Raw genomic sequence first — 22,423 nt, forward strand, 5'->3', positions numbered from 1 at the left:
TCCAGAGAAACAGCAATGAATACCAACATGTTAACATATTGCTCTTCTTCTTGAGTATACTCAACCTTCATAAGTGAATTTTAGTTGTTCAGATGTATAAAGGACACTTCTTTGTTGCTCAGATCAAGTTTTCCACCTTCTTTCCCCCAGACAAAACAAACTGGAGGAAGCCCTGTTATTTTCTGGACAATTCACAGATGCCCTGCAGGCCCTCATTGATTGGTTGTATAGAGTTGAACCCCAGCTGGCCGAAGACCAGCCTGTCCACGGAGACATTGATTTAGTGATGAATCTGATCGATAATCACAAGGTAATGTTGTCTGGGACATTTTATTTCACCTTGTGTGATTTTTCGGTGATTGAAAGGAAATATGAACTATTTAAATCAGCCTTTTTAAAATCAGAAGACTATATAGATCATACTACAAAACAGTCTTTATTGTTGAAATATTTGTCCATTTGAGCAGAATCAGGAAGCCAACTTTAAAAGTGATGAGGGGAGCATTACGTTAGTATTATTAGAATGCTTTGTTTTAAATTACCAGATCTAAAACCTTTTTAGAACTTGGAAAGTGATCTCATTGGTGCGTTAAAATGTGTTTCAAGAATGTTTTACTATCTTTTAATTATTCATTTAAACAATTATGTAATAAAATGAAAATCATTCATTCAGTGACCTGACACTAAGTCATTGCGTAAGTGTGCATATTTGTGACATGATCCATGGGGGTCATGATCAGCTGCCTTTATAAAATTTTTAAAAAAGCATGACTGTTTTAACCTTGCCCTTTGAACTAAAGCAATTTATAAATCAGCTGCATGTACTAGAAGGAATCTATGTGTTATTTACTTCAAGAAAATTGGTTTCCTTGCCATCTTCTGATATGTATGTTAAGCCATCGTTCAAATCAAAAGTAATATTCAAGGTGTGCAGCTAAGTGTAAAGTCCTAAATTATGATCAAATGATTTAAAGCAACTTATAGAACCTTGGCTACCACATGAAGCACAAAATAATGTAGAATAGTTGTATCAGAGTTGACTTTATAAAATAATATCTTACAGTGCTCTACTTGAATTCAGAAAATATATTTCATTTCAGCATGTTCTCCTTATACTGGTTAAGCTATTTTGATCTTACCTGTTTTTTATTTAAATAGTTGGTTCTCCTGCATATTTATTTCCCCCTCTCTGTTCCTGTTCTATCACAATACCCATAAAAGAGTTTTTTATACTTTGATTTTAACAGAAAATAAAATAAGCCGGGCTCGGTGGCTCAGCCTATAATCCCGTGCCTTTGGGAGGCTGAGGTGAGTGAATTACCTGAGCCCGGGGGTTCGAGATCCGCCTGGGCAGCAAGACCTCATCTCTACAATAAATAAAAAAATCAGCCGGGCATGATGGCGCATGCCTGTAATTCCGGCTACTCGGAAGGCTGAGGCGGAAGGATCGCCGGAGCCCAGCAGGCCGAGGCTGCGGTGGCTGGGAGTGGCCACTGCACTCCAGTCTGGGCAACCGAGTGAGACTCCAACTCAAAAAAAAAAAAAAGAAAAAGAAAAGAAAATAATAAATAAAGAACATTGGGCAGGCCTACAAAAGTTAAAAAAAAATTAAATTGCATTGCTTTGCTTATATTGAAACAAATGTTTTGTGCATGATTAATACAAACTTTTCTATTTTCTGGCATTCATTCAACAAGTAATGAATAGTACAATGTTACTTTTTACATAAATACCATTTTTGTAAGCTCATTGTCTAAATATTTACTACCCTAGGCACTTGCCAGGTTTTTTTAAATATATATTAAAGGTCATCAAGAATGAATTCATCATTTAGCATTAGTAATACAATTGGAAGGCTCAAGAAGTTCAAGTATACAAAGTACATTAGAAAGTCTACTCAGAACTACAGGAGTAATCCTATCATAAATGGACTGTTTAGAGACTGTACCTGCTCTTCTTGTGTTTGGGTGTATTTGTATCTGTCCATCTGCAGTCATATCTCATTTAAACTGTTAAAATAAGCCAAAGAATTCATCACTTTTATGATGGACTCCCATTTGGAAATGGTCAGAATAGAAACTCATAGATAAACCAAATGGTTATATTCATTTGTGGTAAGTTTTTTGAAAAATAAGTTAATTTTATTCTGGACAGAATATTGGCTATTTGATCTAGTTGCATATACAGACTTTGCATAAAAATAAAGAACCCTGGGCTCACCTCTTGGATCAAGTCTGTGGCCAGAAGAAACCAGTTTAACTTCTGGCACATCAAAGTTCATCAAAATTAGGCAGGGAAAAAAAGCCAAAACCCAGAAAGTTTTTTTTCTAAAATGACAGATTAAGGATTTAAGCCTCTAAAATTTGACAGTATAAGTTAATGCCTAGGATGTTGTGGAAGACCAAGACCTGCTATAGACAAAAAGCACCACATGCCAACTCCCGATGGGATTCCTTTCCAATAATGCAAAGCCCTCATGGTGGACACCAGGATCGCTTATTCCTTCGTTAGTTCCTTACATCGGTCTCTTAGAATACTGTAGGAGACAGCATGCAGTTGGCACTCGCACTTACGATTTAAGAGGAAGTAATGTTAAAGAATCATAGAAAAAAAGGAACTTGATTCATTTTGTTGTGCAGTGGAAGTAAAGAAGGCCGGCTGCCATTATTTAAATCCAATGTCATTTTAAAAATAAGGTAATCATATAGTGTTCCCTCATGAGAATGTTACAGTACTAAAAAAAAATCTGTATAAGACTGTGTTCTTGACAATCAAATAGGAGCAGCGTACCATTTATCATCTGAAGATTCTGCCAAGAATGTGATCATGAAACCATATGGTCTTAGATATCTGTATGTGATATTATTTGCACATATATATTTCAAACAGTATGTTTTGCTATTTTGATGTTATAACTAAAATGAATTTTTTTTAATATGGTCATCTTAGGCCTTCCAAAAGGAGTTGGGGAAGAGGACCAGCAGTGTGCAGGCCCTGAAGCGCTCGGCCCGAGAGCTCATAGAAGGCAGTCGGGACGACTCCTCCTGGGTCAAGGTCCAGATGCAGGAACTCAGCACTCGCTGGGAGTCCGTGTGTGCACTTTCCATATCAAAGCAAACACGGTTAGAAGCAGCCCTGCGTCAGGTAAAAGCCACGTACAAGATGGCTGGGGGGGATGGCAAAAGCATTGAAACCTTAACAAGAACAGCTCTAGTAAGAACTGTGAGGCACTCATTTCTCAACCAGGACAGTGATGAAAAAGGAAATTCTAGTAGTGTCATCATTGCCTTGATTCTTCCTCATCCTCAGGAATTTAATTTACACACAAAGGGAGAATTTCTTAGCTTCACAAGAAATTGCTGCTTGAACAATGTTTGAGCTTCAAAGTGTGCTGGGCTGGTGGGCTGCCATCTACCTGACATCAAGTTGTTCAGATGGTGATTTTTTCTTCTGAGAGGACTTTTTGATATATTCGATGTGTTCTTACATTTGTAAAAGGCATAGATCTTTATCTTTTAAATGGGAGTAATGTATATAATTGACAATTTAAATTTAAGGGTGTTTTTGATTGAGGGGAAGACTCTATAGTCCTGTGGATTTTGCTAACAGGCATATTTGGGGATCTTGTTTGGGATTTGTGTGTGTGTCTGAACCATTAGGCAGAGGAATTCCATTCGGTGGTACATGCCCTCTTAGAGTGGCTGGCGGAGGCAGAGCAAACCCTGCGTTTCCATGGTGTTCTCCCAGATGACGAGGATGCTCTCCGGACACTCATTGATCAGCATAAAGTGAGTAATATATAAATGCCAAGTAAAACTAAATGAGAAAATTAAACAAAGCAGGGAAGATAGACTCATGATTACAAATATCAGCTTTGTGAATAGTTTCCTTCATAAGGAATATTTAAATCCCTGGGACATTTGAAAATTTATCTCTTTCCCTTTGCTTGCATATGTGTGTTCCCAGGCACCTACACACATGTAAGTATAGCTATCTTACTACATGTTCTTTTTAGAGAAGGTGGTTATTCTAAAATTAGTCTTACTACTTCCTATCTCTAGGAAACACATTTACTTTTCTCGGGGGTTATTGGGCTGCTGACCAAAATTGGTCAATTTTGTTGTACTTTTGTGTAGATTTCTTAAAAAAACAAAAGCTTTCTTAATGAGCAGTTTGGCATTTATAAAATTGTACCAGGATAATTGCAAATTAATAATTGTGACCTTTGTAAGAAAAGCAAGTAATTTAATAACTCATCTTTAAATTTTATTTTTAAGCCTCTGCTTCTTCTGTTTTTAATCAAGAGCCTTTAAACCTTATTAGAAGTAATCAATAGTATAAATTATACATTTTAAAAAATGAATCCCATAAGAAGATATACTGTTGAGTAACTAACCAAGTAAAAATCTGGCTCTGGCTCTGAATTTTCAAATCAAGATCTTTCCTGCAGCAATTCATAGAACTTGGGCCAGACAGCTCTTAACAGATGTTTTTTAACCTTTGACTCAAAAAATCAGGAATTTGAAATGGTAATGCTCAATGTAGTGTTGATGTCAACATTGTCTATTAACTTTAAAGGATCTTTTTAACACCACTAAATAACTCTGTCTTTTGAGGTCAAGTTGGAAAAACATCATTAAATCCATTGTAGCATGGATTACATCATCTGTAGAGACTTTTTATTTTAATCAAAGATGGGTTGTTTAATCTGTAGCAGTGAAATACTGCCTTGTCATTTAAAAAGCCGTGGAGGCTTGTACAGCAATATCTAGAGGGATGAAATGCTATAGATACCATTTAAGTTTGAAGCTAGAATATAAAAATAGGAAAGTTACATAAAATTTATTATAAATTTTTATTCGGTTAACATTTTGAAAATTTCGTTTATATTATTATATTGCTGTGGACTGACCATCAGCCAGCATTGAGTCCCACTAACATACTTGGGTTTAGGTAGCAACAAGTATCTACTCAATGCCCCTTAAAGCTGATAATGCATACCTAACACCCTACAGAAAGGAGCCTGTCTATAGTACCACCACCCTCTCAGCAGGGCCAGGAAGCCCCTAAGGGGCAATTATCCATCCAGAGCAGGGGTAGTGGCTTTTACAACAAATTATTTTTAATTGCCTTTAATTTTATGTATACTATTGCCTTTAATTTTATGAAGTACTTTATAATATTATGAAGTACTTTATAATATTTTGAAGCAATATTTTTCATTTTCTCTCCTTTCCTTCTTCCCTCCACACATTCACCCTTCACCAATCAAAGAAAAACAGAATATTTAATTTGTTAATGCCAGGATTAGAGACTTCTTAGTATAATCCAATTTCTAAAAATGGCAAGCTTTCCTGTGGGAATACAGATCACTAAGGTAACTGGAAGATCACAGAACACAGTGGGGAGGGGATGGTGTGGTCCACTAGATTTGGGGCATGAACCTTGGCTCTTCTAGAAAGACCTTGGCTCTTCTAGAAAGCATACGATACCTATTAGCTATTCTCTGGGAAAACAGAGCTGGTATATTAACCAGTCTTTCTCTTCCTGGTAAAGTTGTGGGTTTTTTAACTTTTTCCACATAAAAAGATCTGTATTGGAAAAAATTATAATTTTTTGATATATTTTATTTTAAAGGTGTGGGGTACAATTCAGGATTAGGTATACAAGTGGACATCATACAGGTAAAGTTTTGGTCTCCCGTTGGTCCCCACTTTACCTGTTTTGAGATCAGGTACACTTATTGATATGATATTTTTAAAAGCAGGTTATAATATCTAAAAAGTAAGTCATGTTATTAGGGTATATTGTGAATTGAACCTTGACTCCATGGTAGTAAACATGTAAATAAAAGCGCTAAAAAACGTTTATTCAATCAGTCACAGAACTCTTCAGAGCCAAATACTGAGAATACAAAAAAAGAATAAGACACAGTCTTATAATCTTGTGAATCTTAGAGTCTAGTAGATATGTCTATAAATAGTTATAACATAGCAAAATGCCACAGTAGGAGATATATAACACCTGCTTCATAAAAGTTAAAAACCAAAGGTCATGTTATAGATAAACACATATATTTTTTTATTTTTAAATTTTAGATTCAGTGAGTATATGTGCAGATTTATTACATAGGTATATTGCGTGATGATGAGATTTGAGCGTGATACCCAATAGGTAGTTTTTCAACCCCTCCCTACCCTCTTCCTTCCCTCCTCCATTTAAGAGTCCCTGGTGTCTGTTGTACCCATCTTTATGTCCATGCTACTCAGTGTTTAGCCCTCACTTATAAGTGAGAACATGTGGTATTCAGTTTTCTGTTTCTGTGCTAATTCTCTTAGAATAATGGCCTCCAGCTGTATTCACACTCATTCTCTTTTATAACTGCATAGTCGTCCATGGTGTATGCGTGCCACATTGTCTTTATACAGCCCACTGTAGATGGGCACCTAGGTTGGTTCCATGTCTTTGCTATTGTGAATAATGCTGCCATAAACCTGCCAGTGCAGGTGTCTTTTTGGTAGAATGTTTTATGTTCCTTTAGGTAGATACCCGGTAATAGGATTGCTGGGTCACATGGTAAATCTATTTTAGTTATTTGAGAAATCTCCAAACTGCTTCCCACAGGGGCTGACTAGCTTACATTCCCACCAACAGTGTATGAGTGCTTCCCTTTCTCCACAACTTTGCCAACATCTGTTGTTTTTTTTGACTTATTAATAGTAGCTGTTCTGACTGGTAAAGCACTTATATTTTAAAGTGAACACCCGTGTTCACATGAGTATTGCCCACGCCTGCAGCCTCTGGCACTTCATTATCAGTGTGATCAAGTAATCCCTCTTTGGGGTCCAGACAGATTGGGGTAGCTGCCGATACTCTAAAACTGTACACAAGGTTTTGGAAGCATGTCATACTTTTTTAGGGCAAAGGTCCTCATGTTTTAACCACACTGTTAGAGTTCTATGACCTGTGTATCTATGGACACAGCTCTGATGGTAGAAGCTACAATTATGTATGTGAGACATTTGTCAAAAGGTTATTTGAAAGATCATCCTTGACCTGTCAAGGCCTTGTTTGTACTACTTGCCTGGCTAGAACTACTGGAACTGCTGAACAGATGAGAGAGGCTCTTGGTGACCATTTAAAGGGACAGTTCTCACACGGGCAGACCTGTTGTCAGGCCCACTCCCTTCAACCTTCCCTTACACCTGGACACTTTGGGCCCTCTCTCCCACATGCTCAAACATGGTTCCTTACCAGACTTTCTCTCTTCTTGGTACTTTTTTGCTGCATATTACTTTCTTTCCTGGCACAGTTAATCCTATTTTAAATACTAACCTCCTTATCTTGTTGAAACTTTTTTTAGTTTTTGGGCACTCGATATTGTTTCTATCTCTGGCAATACTGTCTCTTCCAATCCTATTCTCCGTTAGTAAAATAATGATAATGTATCCAAAGTTAGTAGTTTTTTTTTTTAATTTATTGTTTGAGACAGGCTCTCTCTTTGTCACCCAGGTTGGAGTGCAGTGGTGCAATCATAGCTCACTGCAGCCTCATACTCCTGGGTTTAAGCAATCCTCTCACCTCGGCCTTCTGAGTAGCTAGAACTGTAGGTGTGAACAACTGTGCCTGTCTTTAGAGTTATTTTTTTTTGTACTATATTTTTAAAGCATAAGATATTATCCTATACAGGCATCCCTCTGCATCTATGTATTAAACCAACCTCAGGTTGAAAATAATTTGAAAAAGAAAATAGATGGTTGTGTCTGTACTAATCATGTACAGGCATTTTTTTTCTCATCATTGTTCTCTAAGAGATACAGCATAACAACTATTCACATAGCATTTACACTGTAGATATTAGTAATCTAAAGATGGTTTTACGTATGTGGGAGGATGTGTATAGGTTATATGCAAATACTATGCCATTTTATATGGTGAACTTGAGCATCCATGAGATTTTAGTATTCGTGGGCGTCCTGAAACCAATCCCCCAGAGATTCCAATGAATGATTGTACTTGTATTTTGATATACATATTAGAAAGTACCTTATTGCTCTGACAGCCAAATGAACATCACCAGAGTTTTGTATTCAGCCAGTGCCAACAGCTGATTGAAGTCCTTCGTTTCTGCTGTAGGAGTTCATGAAGAAACTGGAAGAAAAAAGAACCGAACTGAATAAAGCCACCAGTATGGGCGACGCTGTTTTGGCTCTCTGCCACCCCGACTCCATCACCACCATTAAGCACTGGATCACAATCATCCGGGCCAGGTTTGAGGAGGTCAGTGTGTCTCCGATCATCTTCAGAGTAGCAAGAGTTTTGAGAGTTGGGGGGTGTGCGAAATTCCGGGAATTGAGATGCACTTATGACCATAGGAAAATGGTCTCTACATAGAAAATGTTCTTGAAAATACCTTTCTTGTGTGCATTACCAGTCTCTGATGAACTTTTCTTTAAACAGTGAAAGGAATTTTGCATCTATATCCCTGCAACACTAAAAGGCAAATATTTAGTGCACTGTGTAACATATTGTCCCACTTCCGCATTATGTGTGTTGAAAAATCCAACAGTTGAGGAGGGTTTTGAATTGCTATTGGCGAAGTAAATCTATTTTCTGTTGAAGATCTTAGCCTTTCTTATTTCTACTCTGTGCGGTGTGGGATAAGCATACTTGGTGCTTCAGCGAATGCATATCTGAGCTTACAGTAGAAAGCAAAAGGAATCCTGGGTGATTGACATACATCTTTAGATTCTGAAGGTGATGACTATCCTAGAGGGATCCCATAACCTTCTCATGCTGGGTCTTGGGACCATTAATGGGATCTAGAAAGACTAGAAGCATTATGGGTCTCGCCCAGGATGATCCTAATTTACATGTAAAATGTATTTATTTTACATCAATGCAATTATTCACTAAGTTGGAAGAAATTCAGAGAAATGTCTGTTTCTCTCACAGGTGCTGGCCTGGGCAAAGCAACACCAGCAGAGATTAGCAAGTGCTCTCGCGGGGCTTATCGCCAAGCAGGAGTTACTGGAAGCTTTGCTGGCTTGGTTGCAGTGGGCTGAAACTACACTCAGTGAGAAGGATAAAGAAGTCATCCCCCAGGAGATTGAAGAGGTGAAAGCCCTCATTGCAGAACACCAGGTAAAATAAACATAACCCTAAGCCCTGCCAGCCATTGTTTCAGATGTTTTCCTTCTTTCATTGTATGCTTCTCCAAACATGGCTTTGTGCTTGTTATTTTCACTTCTCTAGACATATTCCTCAGCTCCTTACAACTGCCTTTCTAGTTCTCCAGCTGCCCTAAAACCTCTCTTCACAGTTACCCTCTGTGACCTTAGCAGAACTCGTTCCTCCTTTGGCCTCTGGGAAGTTATGCTCATGTGTTTCTGTCTCACCTTGGCCCCTGCTCTGCCTCTTGCCTTCTAAATGTCAGCTCTCCTTACTCCTCATGTTGAATCGTCAGGTCTCCACTCCTTGCACTCTGCTCCCCCTTTTGTTGGTCTTATTCACCCCCATGGCTTCAACAAGTACCATGTTGTACTGCTCTGTTTACATTTTTATCTGTCTCCTAAGATGACCATCAATACTCCAAATACATCATAGCTAGAAAGGAATGTGTTCTCTATCTCAAGAAAATAACTTCTCCTGTGATATTTTACTTGCTTTTAAACTCAGGTGTTGATATCACACTCATTCTGATTTATTTGACTGCTTGTTAGTTTGTTGAATATGCATTTACAGAGAGAAACAGTGTCAACTCAGTTGGTGAAGCAGTTCACATTGCCTACCACTATTATATTTTAATAAAAGTCTAAGACTTTTTGTCAATAATGGCCCTAAGTGTCTCAAGTCATGCTCCCTGTGATCAGAGGTATTAAAGTGGTCCGAATTCTCCAGTGTGACAAATATTCCAGAATTGTGTCACTTTACTTTTCGCTTTTGTCTGCCTCTCTTTTTTCCATCAGTTTTCACAGTCTCTGCCTTTCCTCAGCCTTTGCTACATATTGCAGATGTAGGGATACCTGGTTAATAGTAATAATAAACCTAAAGAGACTAGATATGCAATGGCAAGATAGTTAAGCCTTTTAAATATAAATGTAGTAAACTGTAACTCGGATAACTTTTGCCATTCTTGGAACAGCTTATTTATGAATATTTTGATATATTCACATTTAGTGAATTGATATATTCACATTTAGTGATTCATTATGTCGCTTTATGTCAAAGTCACCTTATAAGTTTCAAATATGTAGGTGAAATGTGCAGCAGAAAAGTCCCAGGAAACACCCTACCAAACTAGTTTCTTTGCAGACAAATGATCAATAAAGATTCTTCTGACTAGGTGTAGTGGCTCACACTTGTAATTCCAGCACTTTGGGAGGCTGAGGTGAGAAAACTGCCTGAGCCCAAGGGCTTGAGAACAGCCTGGGCAACATTGTGAGACTTTGTCTCGATAATAAATCCAAAAATTAGCTGGGCGTGGTGGTGTACACCTGTAGTTCTAGCTACTTAAAAGGCTGAGGAACATCACCTGAGCCCAGCAGGTCAAGGCTGCAATGGCTGTGAGCATGCCACAGCACTCCAGCCTAAGCAATAGAGTGAGGCTCCAACTCAAATATATATATTTTTTGGAAGAATATGGAAGGTTGAGCTTAGTTGGTGCACAGACAGGTTATTTTATTCACATGACTATTCTCAAGTGTGATCTTCAAACTGAAACAAATTATTTTTAATTTGAATGTACTCTTTACCAGCTATAACATTTTGCATTCTTGAGAAATTAGTAAATGCTGTATTATGATGATTTAGACTTTTTTCCCCTAAGGATAAAACATTAGGATGTATTCTTTCTTCAAAAATAACAGTTCTTTTCTCCTTCTGCTTTTGGTTCATTTCTAAACGTGGCTCTCTCAGGTATATTTTTATTTAATTGACATCATTTCTTTCATTTCAGTCCTTCATGGAGGAAATGACCAGAAAACAGCCTGATGTTGATAAAGTCACCAAGACGTATAAGAGGAGAGGCGCTGATCCTTCTTCCTTGCAGTCGCACATTCCAGTCTTGGATAAGGGACGAACAGGAAGTAAGCAGTGGCCTACATTCTTTAAAATGCAGATGGTTAAACAGGGAAGCTAGTTTTCTTTTGTTTTGAGTTACTGTTTGAAATTTGGGGGCAATTGGTGATTCTCCTTGAATGCTCAATTTTCTTGAAAGAATACATGGGCTCAAGTATTATAGCAACTTGTTCAAAAATAAAAAAGATATAGTCAGGTTTCTGTATTTAATTGAGCTGGAATAAATTGGAAAAATTTGCAAGAACAGAAATTATTACCTCCTTTAACTATTTCATTTTTCTTTTTTCTTCTATTATATAAATAACACTAAAGCTGAACATTTAAAAATGGCCATGACCTGAGTAAAGTTCATGACCTAATTGTCCATTAGTGACCAGCAATCTGATAGCTTTTGCCAGCATCCACATGACTGCAGCTCTATTTACTTCCCAAGCTACCTTAACCCAGTGAAATAAAGCTTGGAGAAGACTTAAAGGAAACACAATTTATGTGGTATGTTTTGTGTATTTATGAATGGAAATACATTTTTTGTATTTCTTAATTTTTTAATGAAAAGATAAAGTGGTATCAGAGCTGTGGTAATGACTGTTTTATACAAAGGGATAAAATAGCAAACAGGTGAAGGCTCCGAAACCAGACTCCTTGGCCATCTCCACCTCTTACCATTTGGGAAGCAGCACCCTGGACAAGTTACTTAAACTCTGTCTGAACCTCGATTTCCTCCTCTGTCAAAGGGGATAATTGTAATCTCACTGAACTGCAGTGAGAATTAAATGAGCTGATGCATATGAAGTACTTAACATACGACCAGATATATAGTTAAATGCTGAATAAATATTAGTTATTAATATAGATCCTAGCTTGGACATCTAACATTCTTTATGACCTTAGGCCAGTAATTTTTCTAGGCCACATTTAACCATTTAGTTAGCTGAGGAAAATGTGTTGGGATAATTGTTTTGTGAAGTTATAGACACGTGTGAAAAGCAACCAGAAAGCAGGAGGAAACTTCAGTAAGGCAGTAAACTCCTGTATGAGAATATGCACAGGAAACTTGCAGTTTCAGTAGAAATGTCCTTGGGCGAAAGCTGGAATTCTACCCACATGCTTCCAGATTCAAGTGGGATTTTTGAAGCCTCTTACTCTGGACCCTCATGACTGGCCAGCGTTTCCTGCTCGCCCCTGCTCCCCCTTTCTGCCTTATTCTCTAAGAAGGGCAGCTGGGTTTGCTGTAACTGATTCTAAGATATATCCCACTGCCCTGGGAGAGTTCTTTAATCTTGGCTCAACAAAGAGGAAACTCACAAGGTGCTTCGTTGTCATTGAAACGGCCTGGATTTTAAGCTAGAATATGTTTTAAGCATAACCTTCTTGAGAACACTTTCCAATATTTAAATATTCCTGTCAAGATATAGTTCTCTAAATTACATGAACAGTGTGTGATCCTTAATAAGTAAAACAGATTTGGACCTTGACATTACATATCCTCTAAATTGGGATATTTTTACTTGTAATACCCAATAATGAAGTTGATGCAGGGACAAAAAAAGGTCAAGCCTGAACACAATTCAGAGCCCTGGAAACTGCCATCCTAATTAAAGTTATATTTTAACAGGAAAACGCTTCCCGGCATCAAGCTTGTACCCCTCTGGATCACAGACACAAATCGAAACCAAGAATCCCAGGGTTAACTTACTGGTGAGCAAATGGCAGCAAGTCTGGCTCCTCGCGTTGGAAAGAAGGAGAAAGCTCAACGATGCCTTGGACAGGCTGGAGGAGGTTAGGACACTTAGACAGTCGTCACCACGTTGTCATTTGCCCTCTTCTGTCATAGCACATTGCCAAGATCTTGATGTTTTAAAAACTTTTCTGATAATAGATAGGTAAACTCCTGCTGTTTGAGTTCATGTTTTACTTCTAAAATGAATACCACAAGTGTATATAGTTTTGTGAAAAATGTATATTTTATTTGCTTAATGTATATCTTTATGGGATTGGGATTGTATTTGGGATTTGGATTTAGGAACTCACTCAAGTAAGAAAAAACTATTATGTTTTAACTATCAGAAGCCGATTGCTTAAGAAAAGATCTAACTTGACATCATGTTTGCCGGTGGTCCTACCTGGCAAACATTGTCACTTAGAATTCAGATCTTTTAATTATGTATATTCTGGGACCTAAGATTTAGAGTTTTAAATTCTGCAACTGGGACATTTTAAGAAGTCTAGGAGAGTTAAGAGAGTGCTGGCTAGGGTGTAGGGGAGACAGTGCAAGGGATAGGTAAGTTCTATTGATCTGGACCCGAGACCAGTGACTGTGACCAGTTGTGGCCCTTAGGGGCAAACCACTTTTGTGACTTTGGCATTAACCGGAGTTTTTCAGTTTTAAGTTTTTAGGAGTTTTGTTATCTTTTTGTTTTTTGTTTTTTTGAGCTGGGGCCTCACTCTGTTGCCCAGGCTAGAGTAAACTGGTACACTCTCATGGCCGCCACAGCCTCAACCTGCTGGGCTCAGGCAATCCTTCCACCTCAACCTTCCAAGTAACTGTAACTACAGGTGCATGCCACCATACTCAACTGATTTCTTGATTTATTGTAGAGATGAGGTCTCGCCATGTTGCCTGGGCTGGTCTTGAACCCCTGGGCTCAGGCAATCCTCTCGCCTCCACCTCCCAAAGTGCTGGGTTTTCAGACAAGAGCCAGGGAGTTTTATTTTCAAAGAAAAGTCAGTAGCAAAAATGAAATAAACTTTAAAGAGAAAATATTTCTGAGTCCCCTTTGCAAGACCATACCTTATTTTTGAAATGCAAAAAAGATGTGTGTATTACCAGAGAGTCATTGGAAAAAATGCATTCATGTAATAGTATAAGATGTAATTGGGGCATGGGATTAACTCAACCAAAATACCTTTTGTCCTTTCTAGCTGAGGGAATTTGCTAACTTTGATTTTGATATCTGGCGCAAAAAATACATGCGATGGATGAATCACAAGAAATCTCGAGTGATGGACTTCTTCAGGAGAATTGACAAAGATCAAGATGGGAAAATAACACGACAGGAATTTATTGATGGGATTCTTTCCTCAAGTAAGTCCCCAGGGAGGTGACTGTAACTGATGTCATTTTTAAAGAAAACAAGCGCAGTTTAAAACCATGGGGCCAGTAAACATGTGTTACTAATAAAGCATTGCCTTTAAACTTGGCTATGAAGTCGTCACCCTTAAAGAATATCTTTGGTAAAATGTATGGCTTTAGCATCAGGCACACTTACTAATTATGTGACCACCAGTACATTTCCTCTATTGAAACTGTGTCCTAGTTAGTATAATAAAGTTAATAATGTGTGGTTCTTTGGGTTTTTTGCTTGTTTTGCCTGGCATATACTAGGAAGTCAGTAAATGCAAATCCCTTTCTTTTTCATTCTAATTTACATTCTTATCTAACGTTGTCATTAGCAAGAGATTAGAACTCTAAAAATTCTAGCTGGGTGTGGTGACTCACGCCTGTAATCCCAGCACTTGGGTGACTGAGGTGAGAGAATTACTTGAGCCCAGAAGTTCCAGACCAGCCTAGGCAATTCAGCGAGACCCTCTCTCTTAAAAAAAATTTAAAAATTAACTAAGCTTAGTGGTGTACATCTGTAGTCCCAGGTACTTGAGAGGCTGAGGAGGGAGGATTGCTTGAAGCTAGAAGTTCAAAACTGTAGTGAGCGATAATTATGCCTCTACATTCCACCCTGGATGACAGAGTGAACCCAGACTCATTAAAAAAAAAAAAAAAAAAAGGTATTTGTCACCTTCCTGTTTGATGGTTCAGTTATTTGTATGTGATTTCCCTAACAACTGTCACTAGATGTCATTCTTAAAGTAAATTTCATGTAAGTTATTCTTGGAGTAGTAGTCGAACCATATACAGTTGTTGGTGATAAACAGTTTTTAACTACAAAAACAGTGTTTTCACATGATTCAACCAAATAGAAATAGTAAGTTTGGATCATGTATGCAGCTGTTCATTTGTTATGATGTAAATCAGTTTTTTAAAAAGAATTTTAACACATTTGATCATCGAGATAGTTTAACCAGCCACACTGAAAATAAAATGTGTAATCAAGAATGTCTAGAGGCAGAATTAACAAGGTACACCATTATTATTGTTTTGATAATTTTAGAGTTTCCAACCAGTCGCCTGGAGATGAGTGCAGTGGCAGATATCTTTGACAGAGATGGTGATGGATATATTGACTACTATGAATTTGTAGCAGCCCTTCACCCAAATAAAGATGCATATAAACCTGTCACAGATGCTGACAAAATCGAAGATGAGGTACTCATTATTCTTCCACTGCCCACAACAATAATATTGTGTTCTGCCAGAATATCATGTACAATGCATACTTCCATTTTATTTGTATCCATTTTATTTATTTCCACTTTAGTTGTTGTGTCAAAGTTTTAAGGATTCCACTGTGTGATAGTAACATTAAAGTGAATTATTTCATCATTGTTTTTGGCAGGTGACAAGGCAGGTAGCTAAGTGTAAATGTGCAAAACGATTTCAAGTTGAACAGATTGGTGATAACAAATACAGGGTAAGTTTTCAAAATAACTTTGTAATTCCTTTAAAGAATATAAATTGAAATTTTGTATACAATTTGATCTGCATTGTTTTCCAGGAATTCTAATTATTTATTTTTCCCTCATATCAAAATGTAATGGTATATGAAACTCCTAGCTTTTATCATTCTAAAGTCTATCAAAGTAACCTGCATTTTGTATATTAGGGCATAATTTTGACATTTACAACATGCACATTACTTTTAAGAGAAAATTATTCACAGAAAAATACTCAAATTGCATACATTTAGGTTGTTTCATATTACTTTATATTTTATTATGACTAGAGGTAAGTTTTTAGATTTCAAACCACAAAGCTATTCTAAGCCAAAACCACAAAGTTAAAAAATATTGACTCATTGTTATAAATATGAAAAGAGGCAATGTTTTTTCCACGTGTGCAGTATTTTTTGCTTTTATTGAAAATCTCAATTAACTTAGTTCACCCTCTTCAAAACAGAGGAACAGTGTGACTTCATCACTCTTTGTCTATTTTTTTCCTCTTTTTTGGAACATCTCTTACAAGTAGTAGCTAGACCAGAAATGTGCCGTGTTTCCCTAATACAGTGTTACTTATAAATTAAACATTATTCATTTTTATGCTTTCACATTAAAAATATTCATCTACCTATTCAAATTTTTTAATTAAATTTGAAATCCTGCTATGTTCCAAAAATTTCAGAGAGAAAATTTTCTGATGATTTGATTTAAAGTTGGGACAACCGGGTACCTGCACATTTCTAAACTAGACACTACGTCCAGAAGCCCAGAGTGTGAGTGTGTGTTCTAGAATCATACAGAAAGTTTCCTGTTGAACTAATTGTGTCTTTCTTCCATTTTTTCATTTTTTTTATCAGTTCTTCCTGGGAAATCAGGTATAAACTAGTGGAATGTATTCTCAAGTTCCCAATGATTTTTTTTTTAACTTTAATTCATAGTCATTAAAGCTTGCCATGGCCAATCTTTCCCATGCTGTCTCCCTAGCTACTACATTGTTGGTTGGCGTGGTGTTTCTGTAAACGCTATAAGGGTCCTTGGTCCAGGATTCCTTTCCGCCTTGTGTCTCAAATGAGGAGATTACTTTTAAGCAAACCAGATAATGAATTGTAGCTTGGCTCACTACGGTGTTACCAATGCAATTTTCACTTCCCACTTTTGATAATACTATTAGCATATATTTTACACAAGTACTCATTGGAACACAAATTTGATTCTCCACACATCTCTGTGTAGCCTCCTTGGTGTTTAACTATTGAGGACATGTATACAGTGACAGAGGATGTTCAGTGTCGGGGAGTAACACGGAAGATAGAGTTGAGAAGTGTCTCCAGGACACTCACCACAAGTAACGTTCTCTCTCCAAAGTAGCTATTTGCTGTTTGTTTAAAAGCATTGATTTGACTTAGGACTTTGCATCCTCTTAATAAAAGCATGAACCCTGGAGGTTTTAAGTGATGTCATTCCTTCTGAAGAAAATTATTGCTGTAATTGATACAGAATCATAAAGTTGCATTTTATGCCATTTTGACCAAATGCTTCTGTGACACTTAAGTCAATATCAACTGTCTAGTTGATCAGAATTTTGAAACTAAAGACAAGAGATATTATGCTTTGATTTAAATGTGTTAAAGAAGATTTTTTTTTTTTTTGAGTTGGAGTCTCACTCTGTCGCCCAGACTGGAGTGCAGTGGCCGCTCCCGGCCACCGCAGCCTCGAACTGCTGGGCTCCGGCGATCTTTCCACCTCAGCCTTCCGAGTAGCCGGAATTATAGGCATGCGCTACCACGCCCGGCTGATTTTTTTAAAATTTATTGTAGAGATGAGGTCTCGCTGCCCAGGCGGGTCTCGAATCCGCAGGATCAGGCAGTCCACTCACCTCAGCCTCCTAAAGGCACAGGATTACAGGCTGAGCCACTGAGCCCAGCTAAGAAGATATTTTTAACTGTGTGCTCTTGGAAAGAACGGTGCTATCTATAGTACCTGACCACATTACATTGGATATTATTCTGCCGCTCGTTTTGAAGCTATATTATATCTCAAGCATCACCTTATCCTCATTTATTACAAGAAACTAATTTGTTTAAAATAGAAATATTTGGTTACTTTGAAACTCCCTTTAGTTATACTGTAATACATAAAATATTGCTTTTCCATTCCTGTCATTTTATCAATCAGCAAATTAGATAGCACCTTTTCTTTGTGGACAGGATGAGGGAAATAGCTCAAGAGGTTTATTCACTGAAAGCAAAAACCACAACATTAGTCTATTTTTTTTTCTTATCTAATGATTTGGCTACTGGGAAAATTTAGGGAAATTCTGAAGACAATGTTAGTTGTTTGGAGAATGCCTTCTTAAAATAAAATTGAAATCATTCCTGCTTGTTAGAATTGAAATATCGTCTCTATAAGTGACTTTTCATGTCCTTAACACTTTTGTTTTGAGCATAATCTTGGACCAAAATTACCCGGTCCAATTATCTGGTTCCTTAAGAGTAATTTTCTTCAAATCCCTGTCTTTCCCTTTGCTTATTAGCAGCACCAAATTTTTTCTAACAAAAACAAATACATATTTTTAAATTTTAATTTACATTTCAGGAGCAGGTTCAAGTATAAGAAAGTTTACATCTCCATGTTTAATATCAGATAGAAATAGTGATCGTAAAAGGTTTGGTGGAAAACACATGCATTCCTGCTGGTGCATTTCATGTGCCTTCTAGATCCTTCTGAGTTTAGGATCCTGAGTGGGATTTGGTTGGCTTTGGTATAGGGTTCTCCTGAAGCTCAATGGTAAAACTTCTTGAAAAGTAGCATGCTGTTTCTACTTAAAGTTTTCTGTTTGTCCATAATGAGCTCAGACAAGTAGTCAGTCACAATTGTATCTTACCTGCTTTAAAAAGAAGCGATTTATGTTTAATTAACTTTATTTTGTTTTGTTATCTGCTAGTCTGGTGGTTTTTATAAGTTGAGCATTAGCCTATTAGAAATGATTGAAAACTATAAAATGATTTCTCATAGGCTTTCAAAACAAATAAGTGTGTGATCAGAAACTACCTGAAATCTAGAAATTTATTCAGGACTTGTAGAATTTGTAGGGTATCCACGTTATTGGATATCCATTGAAAAGGCAAAAAAAGGATGATTGCAGTTATGGTCCAGACCATTATGAATTAAATGCTTTTAGATTTGGAAACTATATCATTAATAATTTTTCAGTGACTATTCTAATATTACAATAATCTAAAATGGCATATTAATCTGGCCTTTAGCAAATTGGTTGACCAGATCATTAGGAATGCAAAAATTTTAGTTAACTGTGAAATTTTTGAGTCATACTCATGTATCACTTTATTCTCCATAAGTCAGACCTATTTTTAGAGAAAACAAAATGAGCTTATGAAATATCACCCACAGATTTCAGTGGAGGACAGTTGTAATGTAAGAGGTAGTTATAATGAAGAGGATTCAAGGCTTACTCAATTTTCTTTAGAATAACCTTATTTTGTATAAGTCCTAGACAAGTGCTTATTCTCATGGCTGCACTTAATTTCTACAAACATTTATTAATTACTACCTTACTAATGTTGTATTTGTCATAAGAAAGAAAAACAAATTTTAGGCCGAAATTTCAATATTATACTTGATAACCTTTGTAATTCCTTTTTCAAACTATTTCCCTTGGGCTAAATCAGCATGCAGCAGTCTAACGCAGATCATACAAACCCCCTTTTCTGAGATTGTACTAATCGCTACGAACTAAGCAAGAAATTAAAGTCGGTTGCTTAAGCTACTGCAGATTGCACATCATCCTCTAGTTTTGAATTATTATTGACAATTAGAGGTTCTTTCTTTCTTCACCACACAGTTTGGAGACTCTCAGCAACTGCGACTGGTCCGAATCCTGAGGAGTACTGTGATGGTCCGTGTGGGAGGTGGATGGATGGCCCTTGATGAGTTCTTAGTGAAAAATGATCCTTGCAGGGGTAAGGAGATGCTTATGTCAAGATAGCAACATCATGAAGGTGTATCAATTTTGTATTATTTTCCAACATCGAAAACATGTTGGGCATAATTTTGGTCATTTATTCCAATAGTGAATGTTTCACATTGGTCTGTCAGCCTAAAGTTCCCAAAGGACTTGTGGCGGTCATGCAAACCATGTTCTTCTCATTGTTCTTTTTACTTCTCCTGGATATATTTGAAACAGGTGGGTGGGAAGTACTGCAGTAGATGTTCTTTGTCGAGACCCTCCCATCTGTGATTTTCAAAAGCAACGATTATACCAACTGTGGAAAGGATTGTATCTGTCACTATATAGCAAAGGAAGAGGAATGGAAATTAGGCTGATGAAGGCTGGAAATACTGGATAGCAAAAGTTTGAAAGTTAAAGTTTTTATGAAATGAAGGGGAGGTGAGAGAAGCCATACTGAAACATTTTTCAGATAAAAATCAGCTATCTTGACTCTGACTTTAAGCTGCAGTATAGAATACTAAAATATAACCATATAGCTCTCTCCCTAGCCCTCTCCATGTCTACCAGCTCAGGAATCCTAGGTTAGCTTCTAATTTTCCTGCTTCCAGATTCTGCCTTCCACTTTTGAATTCCGAATTGCTTTACATTACAAGCGATCATTTGACTGCAGTTTCTGATTAGGTATCATTTGCTCAATAGGCCATGTTTCTTTATTGAAGAACAAATAAAATTGTTATGATTTTCTCTAGTCTGTGAGCTCATCATAATCCCTTTCAACAAACAAGCAGACAACAAATGTATGTGCTACCCTTGCCTATTTAGGATACCAAGTGAAAGGCCAGGGCTTCTCCAGTGGGCCTCTTGGTTCTGGTGATGGCATCCCAACCTGGTACATGCAGGTGTGTCAGGGTCAGCAGGCCTCTCTACCCAGGCCACCACAGATAGTTATACAACCATATGCAGTATCCCTGCTCTCTGCTGACCAAAAATATACCTGTGAGAGAGGAAATAAGAACAAGGGCTGCTGTTTTATATTTTGAAAATAATGCAGCTTTGTTTATGAAATGAAGAAATTAGGATGTGTGGTGTTCTGTTGGGTTGCATGGAAAAGTTAGCGTAGCCGTGTGGCAGTCTTCCAAGTATGTTTTTCTTATCGAGGCAGACCTTTGAGTGCTTCTTTTTCTGATGCAACTTTTCTTCTAAAATGTGTGCTAAAGCTGGATCTGGGCACCCTTTGCATATTCAACTACTGTACTTTGTTTCTTCTTCTGCTAACAGTTTCTTTAATGTGATTGGTATCCTGTGTCATTTTTTCTAGTTCATCATCATGGGAGTAAAATGTTACGTTCGGAATCAAACTCTTCAATTACTACTACTCAGCCTACTATAGGTTGGCAACCCCTCTCTTTGCCTCCCCCCTCTTTCCTTTTCTCTTTCCTACTTTTACATTCTTGCTTCAATCATTTGTTTTACGATAACATGCTCCATCCATCGCGTATGGCTTAACTCATCCAACTGAGCTGGTGCTTCCAAATTTAAATTCTGACAGTGGGACACACTTCAGGTGTGTTGCAAATGTAGACGTTTTATAAGTGACCAAACACATGCTAACACGCGGCTCATCGGGTTCAGTGGCGTGTTCTTTGTGTGCATATGTGTTTATGTGAGTGCTGCATCACTGATGACCTCACAGATCCTCGGGTCTGGTGTTTGTTATTGCATGTTGGTAAAACAGTTCTTCAAGGTGTAAAATAAAAATACTAGCTGCCTCATTGAAGTGAACAATCTAGAAATTTCTGTGTTGTCATCATGACTAACAAGCCATCTCTCATTCTGTGTAATTCTATTGTTTAATTAATCCCAACATCAAAATACTGGCGTTCTCCTTACCTTGATAGTACATGCAAAAGACACAGCCCCTGCCTTCCTGGCTTGTCTTCTCCGTGTGGTGAAGGGGTAATGACACCGTGTGGGCATCAGTAGCTGGTGGATTAATGAGATTTTAGCATGAGCTTTCCATTTTCATGCTGACACTTTCTTTAATAGTGGTTATTCTTGCTGGTGTCTAGTGTTAGAATAAGCACACTTTTTTTTTTCCTCCCCAAACTCACCTGTATCCAAAACGAATGCATTGTGAAGGAATGCATTTAACTTTTTTGTTATGCTGAGTTGGAGTTGGCATGGCAAAAAGATGTTCTTGAAATTCTCACCGTGCTCTCTGATGGCAGCTGGTGGCTCTTCCCATAAACAATTGAGTGCCTCTTCTTTTTCTTCTTTTCTTTGTGTGCATCATTTGTGTGGATGTATGTGTGCGTGTGCATGTGTGCGTGTGTGTGTGTGTAATCCAGCCAAAGGAAGGACAAATATGGAACTGCGTGAGAAGTTCATTTTAGCTGATGGTGCCAGTCAAGGTATGGCTGCCTTCCGACCCCGGGGCCGAAGGTCCCGGCCATCATCACGAGGCGCTTCACCCAACAGATCGACGTCTGTGTCCAGCCAGGCCGGGCAGGCAGCTTCCCCACAGGTGCCTGCCACCACCACACCCAAGGTAGGACTCAAGGATGAAAGCTTTTCTTCCTACTGTGCAGTCAGTGTCCCGGGTATACTTTTGAATATTTTATTGAGGTCTCTAGAATTTGTAGGACTAAATGCCACCATTTGTATCCCTTCTCACAATTTGAGAAATGAAGGATTTTTTTTTTTTTTAAGTATATGCATTTGTCTAGTGGTCCAAATAGAGATGATCTCTTTAGGGGCTTTGTT

General features: G+C 37.6%; 1 protein-coding gene across 5 annotated transcripts in view; it reads left to right on the forward strand.

Moving 5' to 3' along the window:
- LOC103254375 (dystonin) overlaps positions 1-22,423 on the forward strand; it is a 133,534-nt gene that overhangs the window by 105,309 nt on the left and 5,802 nt on the right. For 3 of the 5 annotated variants that reach the window (XM_021709718.1, XM_008052466.1, XM_008052467.1), the window contains 14 exons: positions 151-310; positions 2,950-3,144; positions 3,660-3,788; positions 8,137-8,280; positions 8,956-9,144; positions 10,958-11,087; positions 12,695-12,858; positions 14,002-14,164; positions 15,246-15,400; positions 15,591-15,665; positions 16,548-16,565; positions 19,553-19,670; positions 20,979-21,050; positions 22,009-22,208. In XM_021709718.1, the coding sequence (XP_021565393.1) occupies positions 151-310; positions 2,950-3,144; positions 3,660-3,788; positions 8,137-8,280; positions 8,956-9,144; positions 10,958-11,087; positions 12,695-12,858; positions 14,002-14,164; positions 15,246-15,400; positions 15,591-15,665; positions 16,548-16,565; positions 19,553-19,670; positions 20,979-21,050; positions 22,009-22,208 (1,912 nt within the window). The remainder of the gene's footprint in view (positions 1-150; positions 311-2,949; positions 3,145-3,659; positions 3,789-8,136; positions 8,281-8,955; positions 9,145-10,957; positions 11,088-12,694; positions 12,859-14,001; positions 14,165-15,245; positions 15,401-15,590; positions 15,666-16,547; positions 16,566-19,552; positions 19,671-20,978; positions 21,051-22,008; positions 22,209-22,423) is intronic. The other 2 variants (XM_008052468.2, XM_008052470.1) reach the window with 1 other exon arrangement.

This window comes from Carlito syrichta, unplaced genomic scaffold, assembly GCF_000164805.1.
Source record: "Carlito syrichta isolate Samal-C Ts95f unplaced genomic scaffold, Tarsius_syrichta-2.0.1 Scaffold277477, whole genome shotgun sequence".
Taxonomy (NCBI): Eukaryota; Metazoa; Chordata; class Mammalia; order Primates; family Tarsiidae; genus Carlito; species Carlito syrichta.